A 23,849-nucleotide genomic window follows, 5' to 3' on the forward strand; every position below is an offset into this window, starting at 1 on the left:
GCTTTCATGAAATGATTTTTGGAATTTTTTACACAGGCTGAACCATCACATTTATGTCTCTGTGCATAGTTTAAAGCAGAATTTAACAGACTTTGCTTTGTTGTAGCAGCTAAAAAAACAAAACAAAACAAAACACAAAAGAAGTAATATGCTTAAACACATTCACAATTCCATCAGATGGTGGGTGGCATGTTAGCAGCTGCCTTTTTACTGGCAAGCCCTATCTGTAACTGTTGGGTTACAGGGATTTCCCCCAACGTGTAGTTTTGGCTGTTCATGTCTTTTCTTGAACAATAGCAAGTTTACTTTTGAGCGTATTTTCCAAATATATATTTTTTAACACATCTTTGGGCCATACTAAGGCACTGTGTCTCTCACATCATCTCCTTCACTTCTTCCTTTTGTGATGTGTAGCTCTCCCCTTCTTCCTGTCATCGTTCATCTGTTCTTAAAAAAACTTTTGTCAAAGGCTTTTAGACTTATTTTCCGGATCTTGTATTTAACAGCTTTTTATGTCAAAAAAGTCCCATTTTGGTTAAAGTGGCTTAAATAAATCATCCAGAACCAGCAAAGCGCATGAAAGTCCTGCCAAAGCGAGGTGACCTGGGCATTGCTTGTTGCTTTTGGCATTTGCTTGGCATCCACTGAACTTTCGGGAAGTGATGAAATAGCGAAGCTTGTGTCAACCAGGCAGGCATACAGCATTCAGGGGAGAGGAAACAAGCAGAGGAGTAGAGAGGAGGGTACACCTTTTGGTCTGGATTTCCCGACAGTGATGCACTAATTGCATAACTCACTTCTCCTGGCTATATTTCTGTTGTTTTATCTCTCCCCTGATAGCTTCCACTTTTACTCATAAATGATTTCTCACTTGCTAAATTGCTTTCTTTCTTTTAAACTAATAAAAGTACATGCAGTGCTTCACAAGCCAGTATTCAAAGAATCAAAGCACAACAGCAAAGAGGAAAAAGGGCTTTGTAGTCCTGAGCCAATCATTCAGGGCTACAGCATATTGGTTGCCTCCTGGTAAAAAGAGATTACAAAATTTATCCAAGCATCTTGTATAAGATTTCTTATCCAAGGAATGGTTTAGTATCTTATGTACCTCATGGCAGCAAGTTTAAAGAATTATTGCCCAACATTTATTTTTCTGTTCTCCTCCTTATATCCCCACCCTCCCTCTCTACCTTAACACCTGTCTTCAACACCTACCCCAGCCTGTGACTGCCACCCTGTGGGCGCAGCAGGCAAGACGTGCAACCAGACCACGGGCCAGTGTCCCTGTAAGGACGGTGTCACTGGCATCACCTGCAACCGTTGCGCTAAGGGCTACCAGCAGAGCCGCTCACCCGTGGCGCCCTGCATCAGTAAGTCATTCAAAAAACTTATGCACACAGCTACTGGTTACCATGCATGCATGACACAAACTCACCTTGTCTTGGTCCTTTCAGTAGTTTTCCAGTGACTTACTGGATAAGACTGTTAAGACTTACAGACTCCTTTGTAAAGAAGAGCACAGTGCAAAAATCAGCACAAACTCAACTGCACAGTATAACGGACAGCACATATCTCTGCAGCTTAAAGTCATTCCTTGCACTATATACAGTACATATAGTCTTTGGATTTTGCATGGCCTCTGAAAATGCTGAAATAATTCTATACAAAAAAGAGCAAATATTTATCAAAGCAAGTTCACATATAAAGTCCATTTTAAGCTGCCTGAAATGTGTTAGAGGAATAAAGAAGATCATTGTTGATTTTTGGAGAAAGCCAGCAGAGTTTGTGAGAACCCACAATTTGTGTGCAAGTCCTCCTACAGCTTTAGATCAGGTTTTTAATTTCCTGTGACAAGCATGTGTGTGTGTGACCATGTGGGTTATGTATTTTGCCAGTGGCCTGGCACATGCAGGCAAATCTCCACTATACTGTGGGCCACATTGCACACTCTATCTAGACGGCCTCTACTAAAGCAAGAGGAGCTGTGCCACCCAGTACCATAGCCAGTATTGCCTCACTTCGCAACATGATATCATGTGGTTTCTTTCACGTGCAGCTCCACAGCAGATGGAGGATGGGCAAGAAGACAAATGTGGTCATGGATGGCCAACCACACTCATCTGATTGACACTGAGCTATGTAGTGAGAAAAAGCAGCGCAGACAGCGGATCATTACAAATACTGTTAAGGACAAGAGTGTGCCAGTATGGTCTCATGGTGAGCATGTTTCATCCTCTTGAGGCTTCTCTTCCCCCATGACAGAAGACTAGTCCATTAAGAAGCCAATTAGTATGATGGCAGCAGCCCGCATTAAAATGATCCTTTCATCATCTGTCTATCTTCACAAGATGTGGCCATGAGGGCACACGGACTCGGAGCGGCTTCTAGCAGCTGCGCCTGCCTTCACAAAGCCTCTGTGCCCTTGTTTGTTTTTGTTGGCAGGGTGTCCATAATTTAAGAGAGACAACTGCTGTGTTTGCTTCAAAACAGATTTCCAAGAACCCCCCCCCCCCCCCCCAACCACCACCACCTCCGCCAACACACTCCTACTCACTTGGTTTAAACCCTCTACCTTCAAATCCAATAAAAAGCAGATCCTTTGGGTGGATGCTAAGCCATCGTTCCAGTAATTCCGATTACGGTAAAAGCAGAGAGCCTGTTGTTAGCATTTGTATTGGAAAGTTGCATACAATTAAAGAAGAAATCCAGGAGGAATTCCACAAGGCACTTTTTAGTGTAGCCAGCAGGCGCAGCAAGGGAGGGTTGCATCTGTCTCAAGATGATCCAACCAAAATTGCCCTCATGCCATCTGTCCATCTGTCCGTATGGAGATTACATAGCAGCTTTAACCTAGCATAGGATGAGACTAATTTAGTGAAGGTACCTTTCAGTTTTAATCAATGTGCTGCAAAGAATCAACCTCTCACTGAGATGCATCATGTGTGACGGTCTATTAAAGCACTTGCTTCTCCAAACTGGATTTCCACTGTTTCTTCTACTTGCACTATCAAAAGATCTTACAGTGTTTTTGTTTTGTTTTTTTGTTTTTTGTTTTTTTTTCTTTTTCAAAAATGATGGTGAAACCGCCCCCATTAGTTCATACTTGATTTATTTGAACCTGTCTTCCCTCTCACCACTGAGTGTCTCTGTCAATCTGTCAGTATTTATCTAATAAAGCCTCATGTTTTCACTTGCGTAGTTGGCATCCACATGTTAAAGTTTAAACCTACCGTATGGCTACCCTGGTGCTTCTGCTAACCTTGGTTAGCAAGAACGCTTTCTTTTTTTACTCAGCACTAAGGTTTATTCTTTAGTGGGTACATTGATAGGGTATTCAAGCTTTCCCATACCCACTGTCTTGTATTTAATCCCTTAAACATATCTCACTTCCGTGACCCCACATGTTCTCTTAGTAGGTCCAGAGCCAAATTGCTTCAGATCCATTTGAAAGAATGGCTTTATGCTAAACCAGTAAAATAATTTTGTATTTCTTGTATGTGTGTGTTTCAGAAATCCCTGTGGTCAGCCCCACAGCTGTAGTCAGCAGCACAGAGGAACCAGCGGGTGAGTAAACTCTCTACACCTCACCCAGAAGCACCGCTGCTTTACGAGAGGAACAAAAACATATTTTTTAATATTTTTGGACACGAGTTTTAAGGTGTGGAATAAATATTAATGCAGGGTGTGTCTGCTCATTTGAAGTAATTTGCAAAGAATGAGTGCACCAGGGACAGGCAAAATTTTTTCCATTGTCTTAAAAACCTGTCTCCTTGGCACAGTTTCCCCAACTACTTGCCTCACGTTAGTGGAGTCTTACAGTACAAGGGGGAGATATGGTGAAAGTTAGAGTTCTGAGGTGTAAAAAAAGTGTTGCCAGGTGAAACACGTTCAGTCACTCCCTGTAACTCTCCAGTTTAAGCTCCAGTCAATTACCTTACCTTTATTTTTCATTCTGTGGCCGGTTTGAATGGTTATGTTGATTTGAAAATGTGGATTCATTAGTATGTTTCTAAATATCTCACTGCCAACTATCCCTCCCCACTTAGTCACTAACACTTCACTATGTTTTTTAAAACACTTTAGTTATTGTTTTTAAATCCCTTTGCTTCTAAAAGTTTTGGATATTTTCAGAAACCTCGCTATAAATTTTAACTTCTTACTTGGCTTCAATTTTTGACTTGTGACTTCTTACATTTCAAAGGTTAAACACTGTGCAGTTTGAGGATTTAACTTACTGAGTTCAAGATGTTTTTAATGGTTGGATATCTTGGCTTAAGTTGAAGGCCAACCTTGGTCACACAGTCAGTGAACACATTATTGTGTAGCTACAGAAAAATCTCCAATTAAATCTAATGGTTATAATATGAAAGAATAAAAAAAAAAGATCTACATTGAAGTGGACCTATAATATTTTTTACTTTCTGTCATTTATAGTGCTACAGTGTTGATGTTTATCTACAACAAATCCATCATTTCAATATAATAATTTTAAAGTAATCTTTTAGCAAATACTCAGACTTTGGACTCAAATTCCACACACAGTTTCCAACTTTTCTTTCTTTTGTCTCATCTGTTCTAGATTTATCTCACTTAAAACATTAAACAAGTCGTTTTAGTATAGTTTGACTGAGAGATAAAATCCAACACTTTGTCAAACAAACAGGTAGTAAATGTTCTCTGTTTCCATAAGTGTTAGGTTTCTGGTGGAGCTCCAGGTCAGTCCCCAACACAGAGCCAACCTTCTTAATTTTGATCTTTAAAGATATGGGCGAAAACTCACTGCTAACGGTTTAATGTCCTGTTTGCAGATCGTGTCCTTTACTGTGACATGTCCAAGTTGAAAAGCACTGCAGGAGCTCCTACTTGAAGCTTTTTGCTAATTTCATTATCTCGATCTGCTTGTACAATCTTAAAGCAGTGTTCAGATGCAGAGTCCAGGATGTGTTCCTACAGCCACATCTTGGTAAAAGACAAAATACATTCTCTGTATTTCTTTTTCTTATTATTGCGTCAAGCTTGTTCATGTTGTTAGCTAACTCTCTGCCTTGCTTCTGCCCTGCATCCTCTTCATTTCCTTTTCAACTCGTTTGGGATTTGGTGTGTTATTTCACTCATTCATTTGATTCTGGATAGCTTAATCATTTGATCCCACTGGCTAACAGTTTTTCCCTTGCCATGGATTCAGATTTAGACAACTCCATATGCAAAGAAGCAACTTGAGTAGCACAGCCTCCGAATCAGAAGGAAAAATTCTCAAATCTAAAGCTTAACCCTGGATTTGTTAAAAAATAAAAAAAGGAAAATATGGTTTTTGGAACTGCAACAATAGGATGAGGCTGTATGCACAAAGAAGGACTTCCAGGAAACCTGCCAGTCAGAGGAAAAAGGGTTTTGAGTTGAATCTTAGTGACGCTAATTAGCTGTCATTTTACCTCATATTTACCCAACGTGCACATATCACTTTCCTGTGCTAATTTTGGCTACAAAGTAAATAAGATTTTTTCTAGAAAACATCATTTGAACAGTACTCAAAATTTAAAATTCAAATTTAAAATGTTTCTGATTCTGCATCCCAGGTACTTGTATCTTTTACTTAGCTCTTTTTGGTCTTCATGACAAAACAAAGTCTTGCTTTTACTCTGTAAAGTCCTTCCTTGGGAAAGTGTTATGGGGTCTAAGAACACAAAACTTCCTCATTCTCAATTCACCTCAGCTTCTTCCAAACACGCCAGTACATTTCCCCCATCTTTCTCTTTCCTAAATCACCATAGAAGAAGCTTCACCATCAGAAACTTAAGGCACCCAAAATCTTTTTGTGTAAGGGGCGGTGGATGCAATTTGTCCTTGTCATGACACAGTGAAAGGGACGTTTCTGGAGCCAATTGTGCATTTTGCCAGTGGGCTGATCTTCTGGGTCATTGGGCGATTCACCACAAGCTTTTCCAGGTGAAGAGCCAGCAGTAAGTTAGCCTTCATGGGAAATGCCCACTGTTCCAGTCTTTAACCAGTGTTTAACTTCTGATAACTCCAGGCCAGCATATGTATTGTAGCTACATATACGCATTTTCCAGATATCTAATACCATTGCTACACATCTTAAATGCACTCATGTCACGGCTGCATGCAAAGACCTCTATGATACAGATCTGCTCACGAAAGCCATACTGAAAGCCCCACTTCTAATGAAAAAAGCTGTGACGTTTAACGTTATTTACTTGAGTATGTTAGTTACAATTACTACACAGTGCATATGAATCCATTGACACACAGCTCTGCATCCATCAATGTCTACACCTCCAATTATTGCAGTCTGATCTTTGTTTCTGTTTCTGTGCCCTCTCTGGCTAATAAAAACTCCAACACGGATACACAGCCAAGTCTTCTGTACATATTTATGGGCTGCTTGGTCTTCAGTTTGTAGTCACAAGTAACAACCTAGCTCTCAACCATCCCCAAAAGGTTTAATTTCTGTTACCCATAACATTTTACTAGAGGCATGTCATGTTCGCAGCTACAGATGGTTTGCTTTTAAAAGATACGTGACTGAATGGTTGTCCTTTTTGTAAGATAAGATAATAGTTGCCAGCATGTATTTTATTATTATTATTATTATTACTACTATTTTTATGCCATGACATTCCTTGGTCAGCTTTTCATGTTCCCCTTCATGGCATGACATGCATCATTTGCATTTGTTATTTAAATAAGTGGATCCAAATTTCTATAATTTACATTTGGTATGGTTTGGAGACAGTGGCCCTGAGAAAGCCTGGTGGCAGAACTGGAGCTAACAGAGATTCCAATGAGGGTCTGTTTTGGAGTGACAAAGACAAATAGGATCAGGGATAAGTACATCAGTGGGACAGTATTTACTAGTTGTTTGAGAAACAAAGTCACAGAGGCCAGACTGAGATAGTTTGGGCATGTACAGAGAAAGGATAGTGAATATATCTGTAGAAGGTTGCTGAGGTTGGAACTACCAATCAGAAAGTATTGAATTATGGAAGCAGTGAAAGAGCATATGAAGTTATTTGGTTGTTAGAGAAGAGATGCAGATGACAGGGTTAGATAGGGGCTGTGGTGACCCCTGAAGGGACCAGCCAAAGAGGAAAAGATGACAAAATCTAGTGGCATCCAGACATCATAGCTCCACTAACTAACATTTCACCACTATTTAAAAACTAAGATCATGTTTATAAAGTATTTATGTAACACATTTTTTATATGAACACTCTTATTAGGTTTGTTCAAGTTCATTCAATTTTCCTTATCTACATTATTTCCTGTTCTGTCCGCTCTCGTCTGATGGAAACCATATTTCCGATGACAAAGAATCAAAGCTTCTAATGTTGAGATGGCAAAATAAATATTTCATCATCTCAGGAAAACAAACATTGGGAAATAATTACATGCAGGTGCTTTCAAGCCTTTGAAGGGCTACATCTGAATGAACTCATCCACAATCTTTTTGGTCCACAGCAAGTAGAGTACACAGTCATTTTAAATCATTTATCTGTTTTTTATTTGTCTTTTTTACTCAAGTTTCAGATGTGTTTTGGGAGCATGGGAGAGAATTAGAAGGTAGCTGCATCAAATTAAATGGTGAAAGAGCAAAATAGTTTTCAGTATCACAGGTCCTCTCAAAAAACAAATCACTGTGCATTAAATTAGGATTGAAGATGACTGAACGCATGATTAAACCAAACTATGATTGTGGTCAAGAAGACATCTGAGATCAGCTGGGAAATCAAGTTCCACTATCACAGTCAGAAATATTACACCTCATTACTGGCAACCCTACCAAGAATGGTCAGAAGAGGTCATCTTCCCAATGTGTGGTCTTAGTCATCATGCTGGCAGCCAAGGCCTATTCACATTCATCCAACCATGACCTGCTTCCACCACCCTCTGTCTTTCCTCAAAACCCCAGAAAACATGTCAAATGGAACACTTCTACACCTCTGGTATATCTCACTGCAATTTGTCAGAAGCTGTATTTTTTACACACACACACAAAAAAAAAAAAACAAATTCAACATTATCCAGCCTGCTCACTTTTGCCTGGAGCTCTTGGATCTGCCATTGAACATGTTCATGATGCAAGATTTAGATACAAATTGAAAAAGTACATGTAGCATTAATTCATACATATTCATCTTCTCATATAAAAAATCTTGGCTTGCCTCCATGAGCAGAAACAAACTGAGTTATTTATGCTGCTGCTGCTGAATCTGGTTATTGGTGGGTTTAAAGTCCACATAAATTCATCAGTATTTTTGAACACTAACTTACCGCTGAAAATTTCAAGTTTGTTTCTGTAAGTTTCTGAAGTAATAACAGGATTGTTGTGAATTTTGGTCGTCTTTGTTTTTTTGTTTTGTTTTTTTTTTGCAGATTGCGAGACCTATTGTAAACCAGTGAAAGGCAACTTAAAGATCAATATGAAGAAATATTGCAAAAAGGATTATGGTAAGAGAGCAGAATCACTTCAACATAATTAGCAGAAGTCCACTGTTGGGAGTATTGACCTGAGTGTGTGTCTTGTGAATGTCTTCTCAGCGGTCCAAGTGAATGTGCTGGACATGGAGACAGTGGGGGACTGGGCCAAGTTCTCGGTCAGTGTGGTATCTGTGTACAAAAGCCGAGGCGAACCTCTGAAGCGAGGCGACAACATCCTGTGGGTGCACATGAAGGACCTGGCCTGCAAATGTCCAAAGATCCAAATGAGCAAACGATTTTTGGTGATGGGGGGCAGCGAAGGAGGGACAGGCCCAGGGGCAGGTCCAGGAGTCGGGCCCGGAGGTGGAGCCACCAGTCCTGGGGCAGAGCGCTTGGGTTTGGTAGCTGATAAGAACAGCCTGGTGATCCAGTGGAGGGACGTTTGGACAAGACGTCTGAGGAAGTTCCAGCGCAAAGAGAAGAAGGGAAAATGCAGCAAAGCATGATTGGAAATTCAGCGCCCACCCCTACCTCTCCCCTTCATCACACACCTTCATGAACCCTGACTGTTTTCAACCCCCTCAATCCTTTCTTTCATGGGAACACTGCACATCACAAAGACTGCATGTACCCTACCTGTTTTAAGGACCACGTTTTGTGCATATTGTATAATTATTTTTCTTTTGACTTTTCAAGCTTTGTCTTTGAAATGCCACTTGTCTTTTTGTCCAATTGGTTTGCCTTAAAAAGGGACCATAAAAAAGGGTTTGAATTGTAGACAAAAGCAGACACCATTATCTCAATTACGACGACAGCATAGATGTCCACTTGTCTCCCATCTACAACCCCCTGACCTCCAGCCTCCATCTGTTAAGCCTCACTGTTTCCTACCTTTTTAAGTACTCTCATCTACAATAAGACGGACCACCAATGCTCACATCCTACATTTTGTAAGGATTTTATTCCACAGCATTGCCACTGCTTCAGAGACTGATGTCAACAAGACAAGCTGCATACTGTCAGCTTGGCCACCTCATGTTTCATTATTGAAACAAGCTCAGTGTTGAGCAGGACAAGCTGGACCACCTGACAACCCTGGCATACGTTGCTCCAGGTCTTTGTTTTAACTTTTTTGGGCTGCATCTAAAAGACTCGTGTCCCATGAGGAACCAAGGGCTCCCTTTTGCTGGGACACTTTCCACAGCAAACCTCAGTCACACCACCACTGCTGCTGCCATCAGACAGCCCATCATGTAGGCTCTTTTATCTGCAAGTATGTGAAATTATTGCATTTAGTAGCATTTGTATTTTTCATACGGCCACTTATCTCATCTATACAAATCCCAGACGTATCCTGACTTGAGCCTCATCTGTTTGTTTCATTTTAAGCAGAACAAATCCTATTGGCATGCGTGAGTCACATTTAAGCGTGCAAGGCTGTGCCTCTTCACCACTAGTCCGTTTTCATGAGCGGTTTATAAAATCTTACATCCCCATCATGACTCACTGCTTGTCACTTTTTGTGGAAGAAAGATTATGTGGCATGGACAAATGGCTGGAATTTGAGAACAATACCATTTCCAATAAGACTTTTTGCCTAATGGATACTGTCTTCCACTGGGTACCGTCTTCCAGATGGTCTTAAATGTCTGATGTGTGTAAAGACTGGCAGGCTTTTTGTTTGCCAAAAAGAGAGATTTGAAACAAGAGTTCCTTGTCATGCAGTAAAAAGAGAAAAAAAGTCAGATAAACATCATAGTTGTGTCTTTGCTCTGGTATATTTTGATAAAATGAATAAGGCTGGAAAGTTTTTAGTGCTCACTGATTGTATCATGACATGAGAGGATCATGTTTCATCTCTCATGCACTTTGTTATGTTTGCATATTTGTGGTTCTTTTTTTTTCTGATCCATCAAAACTTAACAGTTAGCAGAGAGTGAACTAAACCAATATGAGCGTTAAGATCCAAAGGAAAACTTTAAGTGTTATCTTCCACCACTTGCCCACCCTACCACATAGGCCTGTCATCCTTTGCCAAATAAGCATAGTCTGTTTTTAAATTTAATTTAAGAGACTATGAAAGTCAGGACTGGTTGAAACCACAGAGAGGACCCATCTGGCTGTTCTCAAACTTTTTATCTGTCTTTGGTTGTTTATCCATTTTTTAAAACAACATTGCAATGTTTTAAATGAAAATAAGATAAAAGAATCTCAAGGTATTTCATGCTAGCAAGTGGTGACACTCATTTGGTTGTGGCCATTTGTTTGGTTTGTGTCTCTGCTCTAGTCGATGAGTCAGCCACCATTCTTCTCAAGCTCTTGGTTTAACCCATTTTGCATGTTGTGAAAATCCTGTCTTATATAAATGATGCACTGTAGCTTATTTTCACTTCTTCTGAGAATGTAAGTCAAACTGCGAAGATCCCTGTCTGAATATTGTTTTTCAAAACTGAGAAAGTGGATGGCACAATTGTTGATGCTCTTTATAAACCGAACACAATTAGTTGTGTTTAATTGATTGTGGCTCTTCTTCTGTCTGTCTTATTTTTATTACCCAATCCAAAAACGACTCACAACCAAAATGAGTTATCACCATTACTTCTGGTGTGTGACAGAAAAAAAAAAATACAAATGCAAAAAAGAACAAAACAAGCATTGAAGTTCAGGACAGCACTGTTCCCAGGGCATGGCTCCCACTGATGGAATTTCACAAAAATGCAGAACTAAACATTGGTGTGTTGGCTGTGTGCAGCAACTTGTCAGACAGCTGGTGTTACAGTAGTGCCAGTCTACAGATCCTAGTAGCTTATATGAGTTTGGTTTGAAACTGTCAACCTGATTCCTGCCTGGTGCAACACACTCGTTGAGGGGCTACAGCATCCTTAAAACTTTTTTTCCAAGTAGAATTAACAATATTCTTTCTACTGGCCTTCAGTTTTCCATTTCTTCAGTGCCCACCCTGAATGTTGGGAAGCTGGAATCATCCAGATTTAGTTTTCTCTTGTTAAAGCTATTTAGTGAGCCTCATAGGGAGAGCCATCCTGTTGTTTTACATTAACAAGCCTGGCAGCTTGGCAGTGGAACTGAGGCTGTGTAACCGCTTTACTTTGCCCCCTCCCCCCCCCCCCCAATTTATAGCATTCACAGGTGTATGCGTGTGACTTTATGTGTGTTTAATTAACCTGCCTGAGCAAACAAGTGCTATGCACATGAACTGAACATACAGAGAGGTGAGAACTCTAATCAGAAGGGTAGACTTTTAAGTTTTACAAGACTTTAATGTTTGTGTAAAGAAGTCTTGATATTTGACAAGGAAGGAATATCATACACGTGTTTCCTTTTTTTCCCCAGATTTGACTTGTTTAATGCATTTTTCATGTTGTAAATATGTACTGAACTGCCTCTGCTATCTATGTTGTCTTTTGTAAAGCGTCACTCGGTCCGGGATGACTCACAACGTATGGATGTACAAACCAGATGATTATGGATGTTTTATGGATGTAGAAACCAGGAACATATGCTTTTGTGATTACAACCAGAAGATGTGGTACAAATATTACACAGAATGTATTCCTTTTTGTTTTACATTGTTTCCAGGCAACAACTGAACTATCATCAATGACTTTCAGGTGAATCGGAATAATGCGACTGATTGGACCCTTTGCTCTCCTCAAAAAGGTACAGATGAAAGTTGACACAAGAGCCTGCAATGTTCTGTTTTGTTAATGTCGTTGGGATAACCACCCACCTTTCTTTGGGGAGTTAAAAGGGATTCTTCCATCAGTCCAGTCCTGCTTTTCACATCTACTATGTCAAAGCCTTCCCTGTACATTTTCCTCTGAGGCAATGAACCACTGACTTTTTCATCTAAATGGTAAAAAAATAAATTATTAGTTAATGAACTGTGTGTTGTGTTGATCATCTGTCTCTTTAATAGCAGCCATTAGCCTGAGCTGTGGAAACTATATAAAATTGATATGTATGCGTTTCCTATTGGAAAGTATACTCACATATAGTGGGCACTACTCTGGTATGTTTCCACTCAGAGAGGCTGAAAGGGGCTTAAGGGGGTAGAATGCATTGGGTAGAGTGGCTTCCCTTTTCTATGAGCACAGCAAGAGTTAAACTTCTGTAAATAAACAATGAGGTACACACACACATTTTAATGCATACCCCACGATGAAGGAAACCCAACTCCCAAGTCAGGCCTGAAGCAGGAAACTTCTTCCTCTCTCTTTCGTTTTCTTTTTTCTCTTTGGCCCTCTCTCACCTATGGTCTCCTCTTTCCTCATCTCCCCACCCTCTAACCAAACAGGCCAGCTCCATCCATTCTCCTCAAGGTAAATTACAGGAAAGCAGCCATTTATCATCACTCTCCCCAGGCATGGCCATCTAGGTTCTGAAGAATAGAGACCACTGAGAGTATGTGGACATATGAACATGCAAGCATACAATGGCATGTGTCTCTGCATCAGGCAGATCCATCCTGGACATCCTGCCCTCCCACCGGCTTCACATTTTAGTCCAGTTCCCATTTCACACAAGCAGTTTAAACTGTCTGCAACTAAACGGACATGCAAAACACAGATTTATTGTCCTGGGAGAGATTCGGTTACAGAAACAAACTCATTCAGTTTTATTGCTTCACAAGGTTGAAATGTTGATGAAAAGCTTCAAGTCTTTGAATTATTTCATCTTTAATTTTCCTTACAATTTGCCACAGGTATCTATACTGAAATAAGTCAAGTAGCAAATTATTTAAGTTGCCCTCCAGCAAGACGTCAGAGTACTTCAAATTTTTCTCTTGACTTCCTTCACTTAAGTATTGTATGCCTCCATAACTTGAACAAAATCCCTGGTTAGGTTTAGGAAAATATCCTGGTTAGGCATTAAATTACACAATTTCAAACACAAAGATTGTGCCACTACCATGTGTGTCCTGCAACTGTGATTAAAAGCTTAGGGAACCCTATATGTCCCAAAGTGATGCCTTGGATGTACCCAATGCAAATAAAACTGAGGCTGTGGATTCCTGAGAAAGGGATTTGGAAATTCTGACTAGCTCTGGAATTCACATTCACAGTTCACCTTTTTTCCAATGACAAAAGAAATCCTCAACACCAACCTACTGTTAAACTCCTTAATGAACACACTTCCCCAGCATCTAGGAGCTAGGTAATGTAACAGGCCGACTCTCTCCTGGTACAGATCTGAAGGTGTCATATTGCTGCTGGGTTTAGTTCAAATGACTTAACAAAAAAAAAAAAAAAAAAAAAACGCTTTTATAAAATCCATAAAAGAAGGATTTCTGATAAACTTTCACAAAAGCACCTCAGTTTGTTTGACTGGTGGCCTGCTGGCTTTCTGGATCAGGGCTAAGTGTCATTTTCCAGGTCCAGCTCTTCTGGTTTTGTCAGTGAACAAAAATTTTTAATGGAATTTTACTATTGTATAATAGTCAATGAAGAAGATGAAGGATGATGCTGAGGATGATCAAAAAGATGAGGGTGAGTGTGAGGATGATGATGATGAGGATTTTTATTATTATCCTCATCTTTCTCATTATTGGTGCTCAGAATAGGAGATTGAATCAAAGACAAGATTCAATGCAATCTGCTAGTTTCATTAGCCAGGCAATTACTTTTTATGAAAAGGCTTGTACTCTTGATAAGTATTATCCTTTTACATGACACGCTGACATCAACACTTCACACCTTCCCTCAATTGTTTGTTTCATAATATTCTCATTTCTTTGTTCTGTTTGATCACAATAAACCAAAGGGGGAACAAAACAGTAATAAAGGGTTTTTAGTGTAATCTTCAGGACTTTTAAAGATTTCGGAGAAAGTTGCTGCTCAGTGAAAAAAGCCCAACAGATCAGGCCAGATACTGTCCATTCTTCCCTCTCCTTGTCCCACTGACACACACACCCACATCAACACACAAATCCAGCAGCAGAAGAGGGGGGCTTACCAATCGTGCTTTCATAAGCTGCCAAAGCAGCTTCATTGGCATTAAATAGAGCCTCATTACCACTTTGTTTCAAAGCTCTACAACGCATTTTTAGCATTGGGTCTCTGTGTGTGTGTGGAGGTCTGTTTCCTAAATCTTCTCTTTTTAAAAACTTTTTACTACATTCACAACTTTCCATTCTAATGATCTCTTTGATTTATTTCAATTTTTTATTTCTTTTTCCCCCATTTTATCCCCCTGACTCACTGTGTGTATCTGTGAATACTCATATATGCTTGACTGGGAGTCCATGAGTGTGTGTGGGTCACCATGCACTACCCCCAACTTGAAAACCACAAAAAATGTGGCAAGAAATCTGCACAGACCCAAATCATAAATATTCAGTGGTGAAGGTCTGATCTCCTTCTTTCTTTCTCTCTGCAGCATATCTTTTTTTTGTGAGTAAAACCAGCTGTCATCTGAGGAGGCACCACTCCCTCTGGAACTGACAACATGCATGACACTGACCACACTTCTATCTGTCATGCTTTCTCTTCTTCTTCTCATTTTTCCAATTATTCCAAAAAAAAATAAAATAATAAAAAAAAAAAAAAATATATATATATATATATATATATATATATATAAACAAAAAAAACATGTCATCCTTTAGAAGGAAATAACTTCTTCTCACCTCCAATCGATCAAAACATGTAGCCCACAAAGGGGGCTAATTACATCTATGATACCTGCAGACAATTTTCCAGACAAAGACGTACAAAGATTGTATGGGATGCTGGCTTCACAAAACTGCGATTCAATGCTCTCTCTTTTATTGGAGAAACTAACTTTATTGGGCTAGTGAGTGATTGAAAATGAGTGAGGAATAGTGGGGTAATTTAAAACCAGTGTGGTCCCTGATAGGAGCATTGTGCAGCACAAGCCCACTCCTAATCCGCCCCTCAGCTTTGTGTTTGATTGGGTACTGTTGAAAATGGGGATGAATCTGTCTCTTCAAAGCCTGTAACATAAGAGGAATTTGTGTGTGTGTTTGTGTGTGTGTGTGTGTGTGTGTGTGTGTGCTGTCTGTGTATTAAGGTGATCACAAAAAGCAGATTGTGTGCACATGGAAAAATAGAAATTACATTGGTAAATTTTGCATAAGCCCTCTCTGAGTTGGCCATTTTTTTTACATTATTACATTTTAAAAGTTTAGATGAAGAATTAGAGTCTTCGGGTCTGAGTGATTACTTATGTTTGACTTCGATGTGAACTCAAAGCCTTTTCAGCATGTTTTTAAGAAGACTACATTGTGGTGTTGTGTTTGGATGAGAGTTCCCTACCTGGCGGTGATGGGATGCTCCAGGATCAGGCTTGAAATAGATGTTTTTGTTTGGGATGAAGACCGGATGCAGAAATCAGAGGGTATTGTTCAGAAAGTACACATAAGGAAGCAAAATAGTAAATCAAAGGGCTTGTTGTATATCGTGTTTCTATACAACTGCTTTGAATAATGGTGCCTGAAAAGAAAGTTACTGGCTGTAAATATGGCTCTATAGGTTTGTGAGGAACTGGTAAGTACAATAATGACTTACTGAAATTATTCCAGGATAGAAAAACAGATGTCCTTACTTTTCATCCTGTTAAGTTTGGCAATTTTCATTTCCCCCATAAAGCCAAGCTCCACTCATTCTTAATTCTGATGTTAACAGTCTGGTCAAATGGTCGTCTTTTGCCTGCGACTTTTTCTTACCAATCAGTCTGGTCCCCATTCTTTGAAACTTGTCTGCCCTGTCATTGTCCCCATCTCCACCTGATCCTGATGCCTGAGTTAAAGTCTGCTACCTCCAGACTTTGGTCATCCATCACCAGCAACTGGAATATTTTCCCATTCTTCCATCTGATTTCTCCTTAACATTGAAATTGGCTACAGAGAAAATGTAGTCTTTGCAACCAAGATCTGATACAACCACATGCACCCAGATACTGTACAGCGGGACAACTTAAAACTTTCATTAATCATTACTCCTTAGTCCTTCTACACATGAAAGTTGTAGTGTCACCTTGCAAGTATATAGCACAGTAGTCTCTTCTGTAATCAGTTTCTGAGAAGAACTAATGAGCTGTAGCTTCATGAGACCTTCTGCAATTGTGAAAACAACTTTGTGTTGGGTCTGGTCTGCCCACTATTTACATTAAATAGAAGCACTCAGAGACCTCCACCAAGTCATAGGGTCACTCACCTGAGAAAAACCTACCACCCAGCACCCTTTGTATTTTAAATCTTCTGGATCACCAGATCCAGAATATCAACATGATCTGGGTCAAACAATGTTGGATTATAACGTCTACCATGATGTCATTTTGTTATTTTTTTCAAGGATTCTGGGCAGTATCTGATGAGTTAGAAGCTGTAATGTTGAAATCATCCCTATCATTTGGAGGGACAAACAGATGGGGGAGAAATGATCAGCTCCTCTTATAACAATAGGCCCAAATTAGAACTAGATATCCTTGCCAAGATACTGAGGCAGTATAATTATCTTGATACTGCATTGATACCAGAATGACCCGACATGCGTTCATTATTGAGCTGCTGACATGCAATTCAGTAAATCAATATCAGCTGACATAAGGTGCATTTCCATTACCCCTAGAATTGTATAAAACCTAAATATCGCAATTTAAAAAACTTTCGAAAAACTCTTCGAAAAAACTCTCAAATATCGCTAAAATGTTTTTACGCTCTCATGAGGTGGTTTTTCAGACATGTCGATATAAAAGTATATTGCAAAAGTGTAATGGAAACACTTTCTGCCTTTATACGTCCCCGTAAGGGGTCACATGACCAGTTAATTTCAAATAAAGATGGTGCAGTATGAGTAGTTTTAGAAGGAGACGAAAATCTTTTTACAGTTAAAGAAAAAATTTAACCGCCATCCTTGATAGCAAAGAACAGCGAAATGCAAGACTTTTATAAAGAATTAGAAATGTCCTTCCTCCTCAAAGTGGAGTCTCGCAGGACAAGATTTTACTAGAATAATGGCTAATGCGCTAAACACCATTCATTGGAAACACCTGCAAATCACAATTGCAATTTTATTTCAATTTTAGAAATATCACTTTTATTTTGCGAAGTAGTGTAATGGAATCACATGGTAACAATCAGAGTGGGCTTTGGCAGACAAACTGTCTACTTCCCAATGATAAAAAAAAAAGTTTCCAAAGGGAAAAAATGGCCTCTGTAAACGCCACCTTTATCATTTTCATGCTGATTCAGCAGGGTGTCAGAATGACCTCCTCTGGTGGTTCTAGTATTAAAAAAAATTCAGGATCCAGGCGGTGATCTGGATCACCCCTAAAACTGAATACATTTTGAGTTATGTTTCTAACAGACAGACATGCAGATAGACAGATTTACGCCGCTTACAACACAACTTCTGCCTTGGCGGGGGTAAATTTTCCACCCTGACAATCAGTCCAACTATATCTGATCATTGTGTGTTATTTCTGAGCATAACCATGTATTTAATGAACACAGCATCAAGCAGTCTGAGGAAGAGAAAAAAAACTGATCATACCATCTTAGATGTGAAAAATAGTAATAATGATGACTGTTATATGAGTGAAAATTTAAGAGAATCCACATTGGTTTGTATTTGAGATGCATCTTATATTCCATGTATACATTTGATGAAATAGGCCTCACTCAGACATGAACCAAGGGTCAAGGCATATTCTATTTTTCATACTCCAAGATAAAAATCCATTTAGGCACCTCTTTTATTACCATGGCTGCTAAGTCCAATCAGAAAACTTGGGGGAACGAGGAGCTACACAGAGCTCAATCACAGATAATCAAGGTTTGACCCTTCTCCCAATTTAAAAACAAACTGTCTTTCAATAATAGAGCAACATTTGCTTAAAAGTTGTCAGCTTTTCTTTCAACAACATTCCATGCTCAATTCCTCTCTCATAAAAAGCCAGATTTAGTAAGAATGCTCCTCTACCTTCTGGGCTCAAGCCCTTTGAGCTCCTCACCCCAGGCTACATTGTAACATACTGTGTGATACTGAGCCAATCAACTTCAGGCCTCATCTGTTGGCATTTAGCACCAGCTTCCCCGCCTCTGCGCTGATCTCCGGTCTACACTAACTGCTCTAATTTGTCTGCCAAAGCCCACTCTGATTGCTACCATGTGATGTTATGTGAAAGGTGAGGGATGCCTACTTATCTGTGAGGACACACAGAGGCACAGAGCTGTTAGGGAGTCAAAACAAGAGAGGGCAGGCAGGGTTAACAGAAAAAAAAGTCTGAAGAGAGGAAAGGAAAGTGATCAGGGAACGACCTGAGGAAGACCACATGACAAGATGGGAGGAGAAAGGCAGCGGTTGAGTTGGTTATAAAACATGTGCTATACTGTAAGAGCCTGACCTGTGTGGCTCTGTTGAGAGAGGACTTTCCTCTCCAGAGATATGTAAGACTGTGATGGGTCCAGACACATGTCATCTGGCTCCACAGTCCATCAGGACCTCTGCTGTCACGCTCCAATATCCACAAGCCAACATAACCAACCGGTGAAGAAGAGATACCCCTCCTCCTCCAATAAGTTTTTAAGCCCACTGTCTATTTCAAAACAGAAGGTTTTGTCATGCTGTTGGGAATTGTGGACACCGCAGGGAAAAGGGCTTAAGGGCACGTCCTCCTGTCAAGTCATGCCTCGTAAACTAACAAGATTAACTTTGGAAGAACAATGTACTGGCTTCCATTGCGGCTGAGCAATTAAATGTTTCACACAGTATGAACTCTTTCCCACCTGTTTCCAATTTTTGACTCAGTTATTGTTTCAAATAATGCTTGAAGATGGACAGAACAGGCACATAATGAAGGATTGGTTTGTAGCTGGCCAAAGAGCATTGTTGCACAATTACAAGACACATCAATTGATTAATCAATGCCAAAAATCAATATATAACTTGAAATAAATCATGTCGGCAGGAACCTCACGAGCCTCATCTGTAAATGTTCCTGATCTATTTAGGAGGAGGAGGATGTCCAATACAAGAAAAACGTGCTTATATTTTAAAATCAAGCTAGGACCTGCACTGTTTTCTAACCATGTAGTGATGGTTGTGAATGTTAATTTAGCAAAGTCACCCTTTCTTTGTTTTGTTCTGCATTTTAATAAATTATATTAATTATTTTCATTTTTTACTCTCCTGCATTCAGATTGCCTTTCTATATGAAATGTGGTATTTAAATAAACCAGAGGCTCTGGTGTCGGTTAGGAGGTAGCCCAGATGTGTAGTAATAGAACTAAAGGATTTTACAACATAAATACTGTTTTTGTTGTTCTATAGTGTAATGGTGATACCTTTGGTAAAACCTAAAACAAGCCTTTATGCTTTTCCTTAAATACAAGTGAAAAAATCTTAACTGTGGGGAACTGCAGAAAGCTGTAAAATGTAAACACAGAACAGAGTGTTGCCAGGACCCTAAGGCCATCTTCACACCAGCTACATAGTGTGTACATTAGGTGTGCAAAATTACTTCCATTTTGGTTCCCATGTTATCGGATTAGAGGATTAACAGCATCTGCATAACACAAGTCTCAGCCACATAAGCCTCAGAAAATATAATTTGTTAGTTGTTACTCATTTATCTTATATCTAGTCTCAAATTCATCAGGCAATATTGATGTCCTCTGAATTTTCTGAATCACATGGATTACATAAAAAACTGTGTATTTGTAATCTTTACCAGAGCTGTTCTAATGAAAATGAATTGTGCGGGAAGTTTAGGGAGTTTGTGGCTGTTCTTTTTAATCTTTGTTGCAGGTAAGAAAATGTGGTAATTCAAGCAAAAATTACTGGGGACCCACCTGATTTTCTGTATGACTATTTGTTGTAGTTTTACTTGAAGGTCAAATAATTGAAACTGTAATAAAACACTTTTTATTACAGCTGATGTGGATGTGTGTGTCAGTGGGACAGGGAGAGGGAAGAATGGACAGTATCTGACCTAATCTGTGGGAATGAGCAGCCACTTTCTTCACTTTTGTTCAATTTCACGTAAACAATAATGAAGGAATATTCATGTTGTTTCATGTATTCATGGTGTGCCTCCTAATTGTTGTGTAGACTGTGCAGTACTTTGTATTATCTTTGTACGGGTGAAAGTTCAAATTTGTTGAACCCTGACCCTTGACTCAAGTTTTGCACAGTCAATCACTTCTTCAATGGATGAAAGACTAATTAGTCTACTTGTGTGTTTGAGTTTTCAGACCAAATCCACCCATCTATACACACATCCACCCATTTTCTACCACTTATCCGGGTCTAGGTCATAGGGCAACAATTTTGGCTGAACTTCCCAGACCTCCCTCCTTCCAGTCACCTCTTCAACTCTTCCCAGTGGATACTGATCTGTTCTCATTAGCCGTATCTTGGTTCAACTCAAGATTTTTGCTTTAGACACAGCTGAAACCACATCACCTGACTTCTTTCACTAAGATAAAATGAAACACAGAACACATGTAAGTAGATGCAGTTATCACGTTTGCAGCAAAAACACAGTGAGAGTCTCTGGAACACAGGTGTCAAACATAGAGGCCAAAGAAATATGAAATATGTAATATGGAATTCCATGACATATGGAATATGCACGTTAAGAAACAATATATGGAGTTTGAAAAATTTTGGAAATTAAAAAAAATTAAATTTTAATTAAATATAACATATTAAGTTTAAAATTATAAAATTTGATACATTTACATATCAATATATCCATATGTTCAAATGATTTATTTAAAATATATAATATTAAAAGTCTATACAAGTATTGTTAGAAATGCACTTTTAAGAAATTTAAAATTGTTTTCTAAAAAAGGATAGATCATCTTGATAATGTACTTGTGTGACGAAGTGCTCCATACAGTGAGCGTTGGAATCAATTATTGAAAGATTAAAGTTAAAATTTAATGCTTTATTTAAAATTGTTGAATTTGAACGACCGACAACGCAGCCCGGGTGGATAAGACCCCGGCAAATACAAGCACCCAAGCTCATTCCTGTTGAACAGACAGAGACATGGGTGCGAGTAAAATATTTCACAAAAATCCAAATTAATATAAAAAAATGAATACAACGACTACACTCAGATGTAAAGCATAATCAAAGCTAAAAAAGGCCAAAAGTTAATAATTCTAAACCAAATGACACTAGCTGGGGCCACCAGCAGCCTACATGGAGGAGTGTCCTGATGTGCCACCACTCCTACATTGTGAACATGACAAACCTCAACACAAACTGTGGAGCCCTTGTGTATCCAGTGCACTAAACCATGCACAAAAGTGAGGATTCCCAACTGCAAGTGCCTACCCCATACACATAAGGGTTTCCAACTGTCTAAAAGAAAGCACAAGTTAAAAAATAAATAAATAAAAAGCAAAAAATCCAAATTGATCAACTTATACAGTAAACTTAAAGAAAATGAAAGAAAAGCAAAGCAACTATTAACTATACTAACAAAGTAAAAATAAACTAAAGTGGGCAAAAATCAGCGGAGATGCAGCAGGTGGACCTACAAGTAGTGACTGGACGTATTGCACTGAGTTTTCAGTGTGTGTTGAGTAATCAAGGGAGTGTTTCCCCAAAGCGTGTGTCGTGGCTTGTATCATTTCAGGAGAGACATCACTGACCATGTACGAAGCCTCGGTACCCTGCTACACTACATGACTGGTTTGGAAAGCGGCTCAGATCTCGCCGCAAGCCTCACCTGTGCCATACAAAAGAATGTTTTTAAAGGCTGGAGAAATTGTCAATCCCCTACAAAAGAGACAAATCAACTAAACTCAAACGCTATTTAAAAAAAAATATATATATATATATATATATATATATATATATATATATATATATATATATATATAGCAACACAGGACAGTTTCTCCTCATGTCCTTTTATCATATGAGGCAACATGGCAATACAATTTTGGCCAAACAATTACTTAGTACACATAAACCACTTTAATTAAAAAAGAATCTGTACATCTGTAGAATACATAAATACTATATCAACTACTGTTCTTCAATGTTATAGCCCTGTTTATTGGAGTGTTGGCTCGCAAGATGGGATGTGGTGGTTTTTTTTTTTTTAGGTCAATTTCCCCACAGGAATGGATATTGATCTAATTTTATCTCATGTATATGATCCATGATCCAATATAATATTAATATTTATTAAATAATATATATATGTATATATATTATATAATATAATATTAATATAGTATTGTATAGAAAATACTATATATTAATAGAAGCTAATTCTGAGTTGTTGTTTTTTAATTTAATTAGGCAGCCTTTACTGACACAAAATGCTGTATGTCACAGATTGCATTGAAGCGGCAGGTTTTATAAACTCCGGCCAGCAGGGTTTTCCATGTGCACATGAAGCCTTGAGAAATAGGGGTTTGGTTCTGAACCAATTTGCTGAAAAGCTTCAGCACTTCACAAGGCTTCACCCGGCCTCAAATGAAATTATAAGCAATATTTCTGAATCCCACCAACACTGTATATATTGGTGGGGTGTGCAAGTTTGAACAATTCCGATTCAAATAGCACCTTATAATTACCACCAGTGATTACTTCCTTGACAAAAATTTGTTATCCCTGATTGAATAAAAATAAAATAAAATAAAATAAAATAAAATAAAATAAAATAAAATAAAATAAAAATAAAATAAAATAAAATAAAATAAAATAAAGCCAGTCTTTAGAATGGCTCTTTAAAAGGAACAGCTACTCATGATCCCACTCCCTTCAATAAGCCATAAATCCCATCTCTAGCATTCAGTCCAATTATAGTTGAAGCATTACACTGAAATAAAAAAAAAACGGGAAAAATGTCATCTGGAAATTGAATATTTCTATAAAATTTAGTACTTATCCCTATGTGTTAAAGTTTTTCTCTGGATAAGTGAAAAACTGTGTGATACAGTATATGCAAAGTCAATAGGATTCATTCTGAGCCAAGTTACAAATTAATCTGTTGAAATATTTCAAACAAAAGTGGTAGACAGAAATGTTTCCAACCAAAGAAAAAAAACATGATCAAGTTAATTTGCTCAAACAGTAATGTGACAGACTCCCCTCAATCATTACCAGTGCCACAGGGTCATTAAAAAGAAGCTCCCCCAGGTCTAAACTCCCACAAACCCTTGGTAGAGCACCTGTTGTGACTTTGCCACTGCTGCTCTACAGACCCAGAAACCCAACCAAGCAAAAGACAACTCCTGACCCATTATTCACCCACCCAGTCAAAACATGCCATGCCTGTTTGCACTTTAAAATATTTTCTATTACTTTTTGACAGTCTTGACATTAATTCACCCACTGCTCCAATAAAGTCATGTCACATAGGGAAGAATAAAAACAAGTGTCAAACTGTGCTGCCATGCT

General features: G+C 38.8%; 1 protein-coding gene across 2 annotated transcripts in view; it reads left to right on the forward strand.

Moving 5' to 3' along the window:
• The window catches only part of ntn2 (netrin 2), a 42,493-nt gene extending 30,155 nt beyond the window's left edge, over positions 1 to 12,338 (forward strand). For both annotated transcript variants that reach the window (XM_041974833.1, XM_041974835.1), the window contains exons 4-7: positions 1,218 to 1,367; positions 3,508 to 3,561; positions 8,392 to 8,466; positions 8,557 to 12,338. In XM_041974833.1, coding sequence (XP_041830767.1) covers positions 1,218 to 1,367; positions 3,508 to 3,561; positions 8,392 to 8,466; positions 8,557 to 8,942 — 665 coding nt within the window. In that variant the 3' untranslated portion in view covers positions 8,943 to 12,338. The remainder of the gene's footprint in view (positions 1 to 1,217; positions 1,368 to 3,507; positions 3,562 to 8,391; positions 8,467 to 8,556) is intronic.
• The last annotated feature ends 11,511 nt before the right edge of the window (positions 12,339 to 23,849 follow it).

Source organism: Melanotaenia boesemani, chromosome 21 (assembly GCF_017639745.1).
Source record: "Melanotaenia boesemani isolate fMelBoe1 chromosome 21, fMelBoe1.pri, whole genome shotgun sequence".
NCBI classification, from domain to species: domain Eukaryota; kingdom Metazoa; phylum Chordata; class Actinopteri; order Atheriniformes; family Melanotaeniidae; genus Melanotaenia; species Melanotaenia boesemani.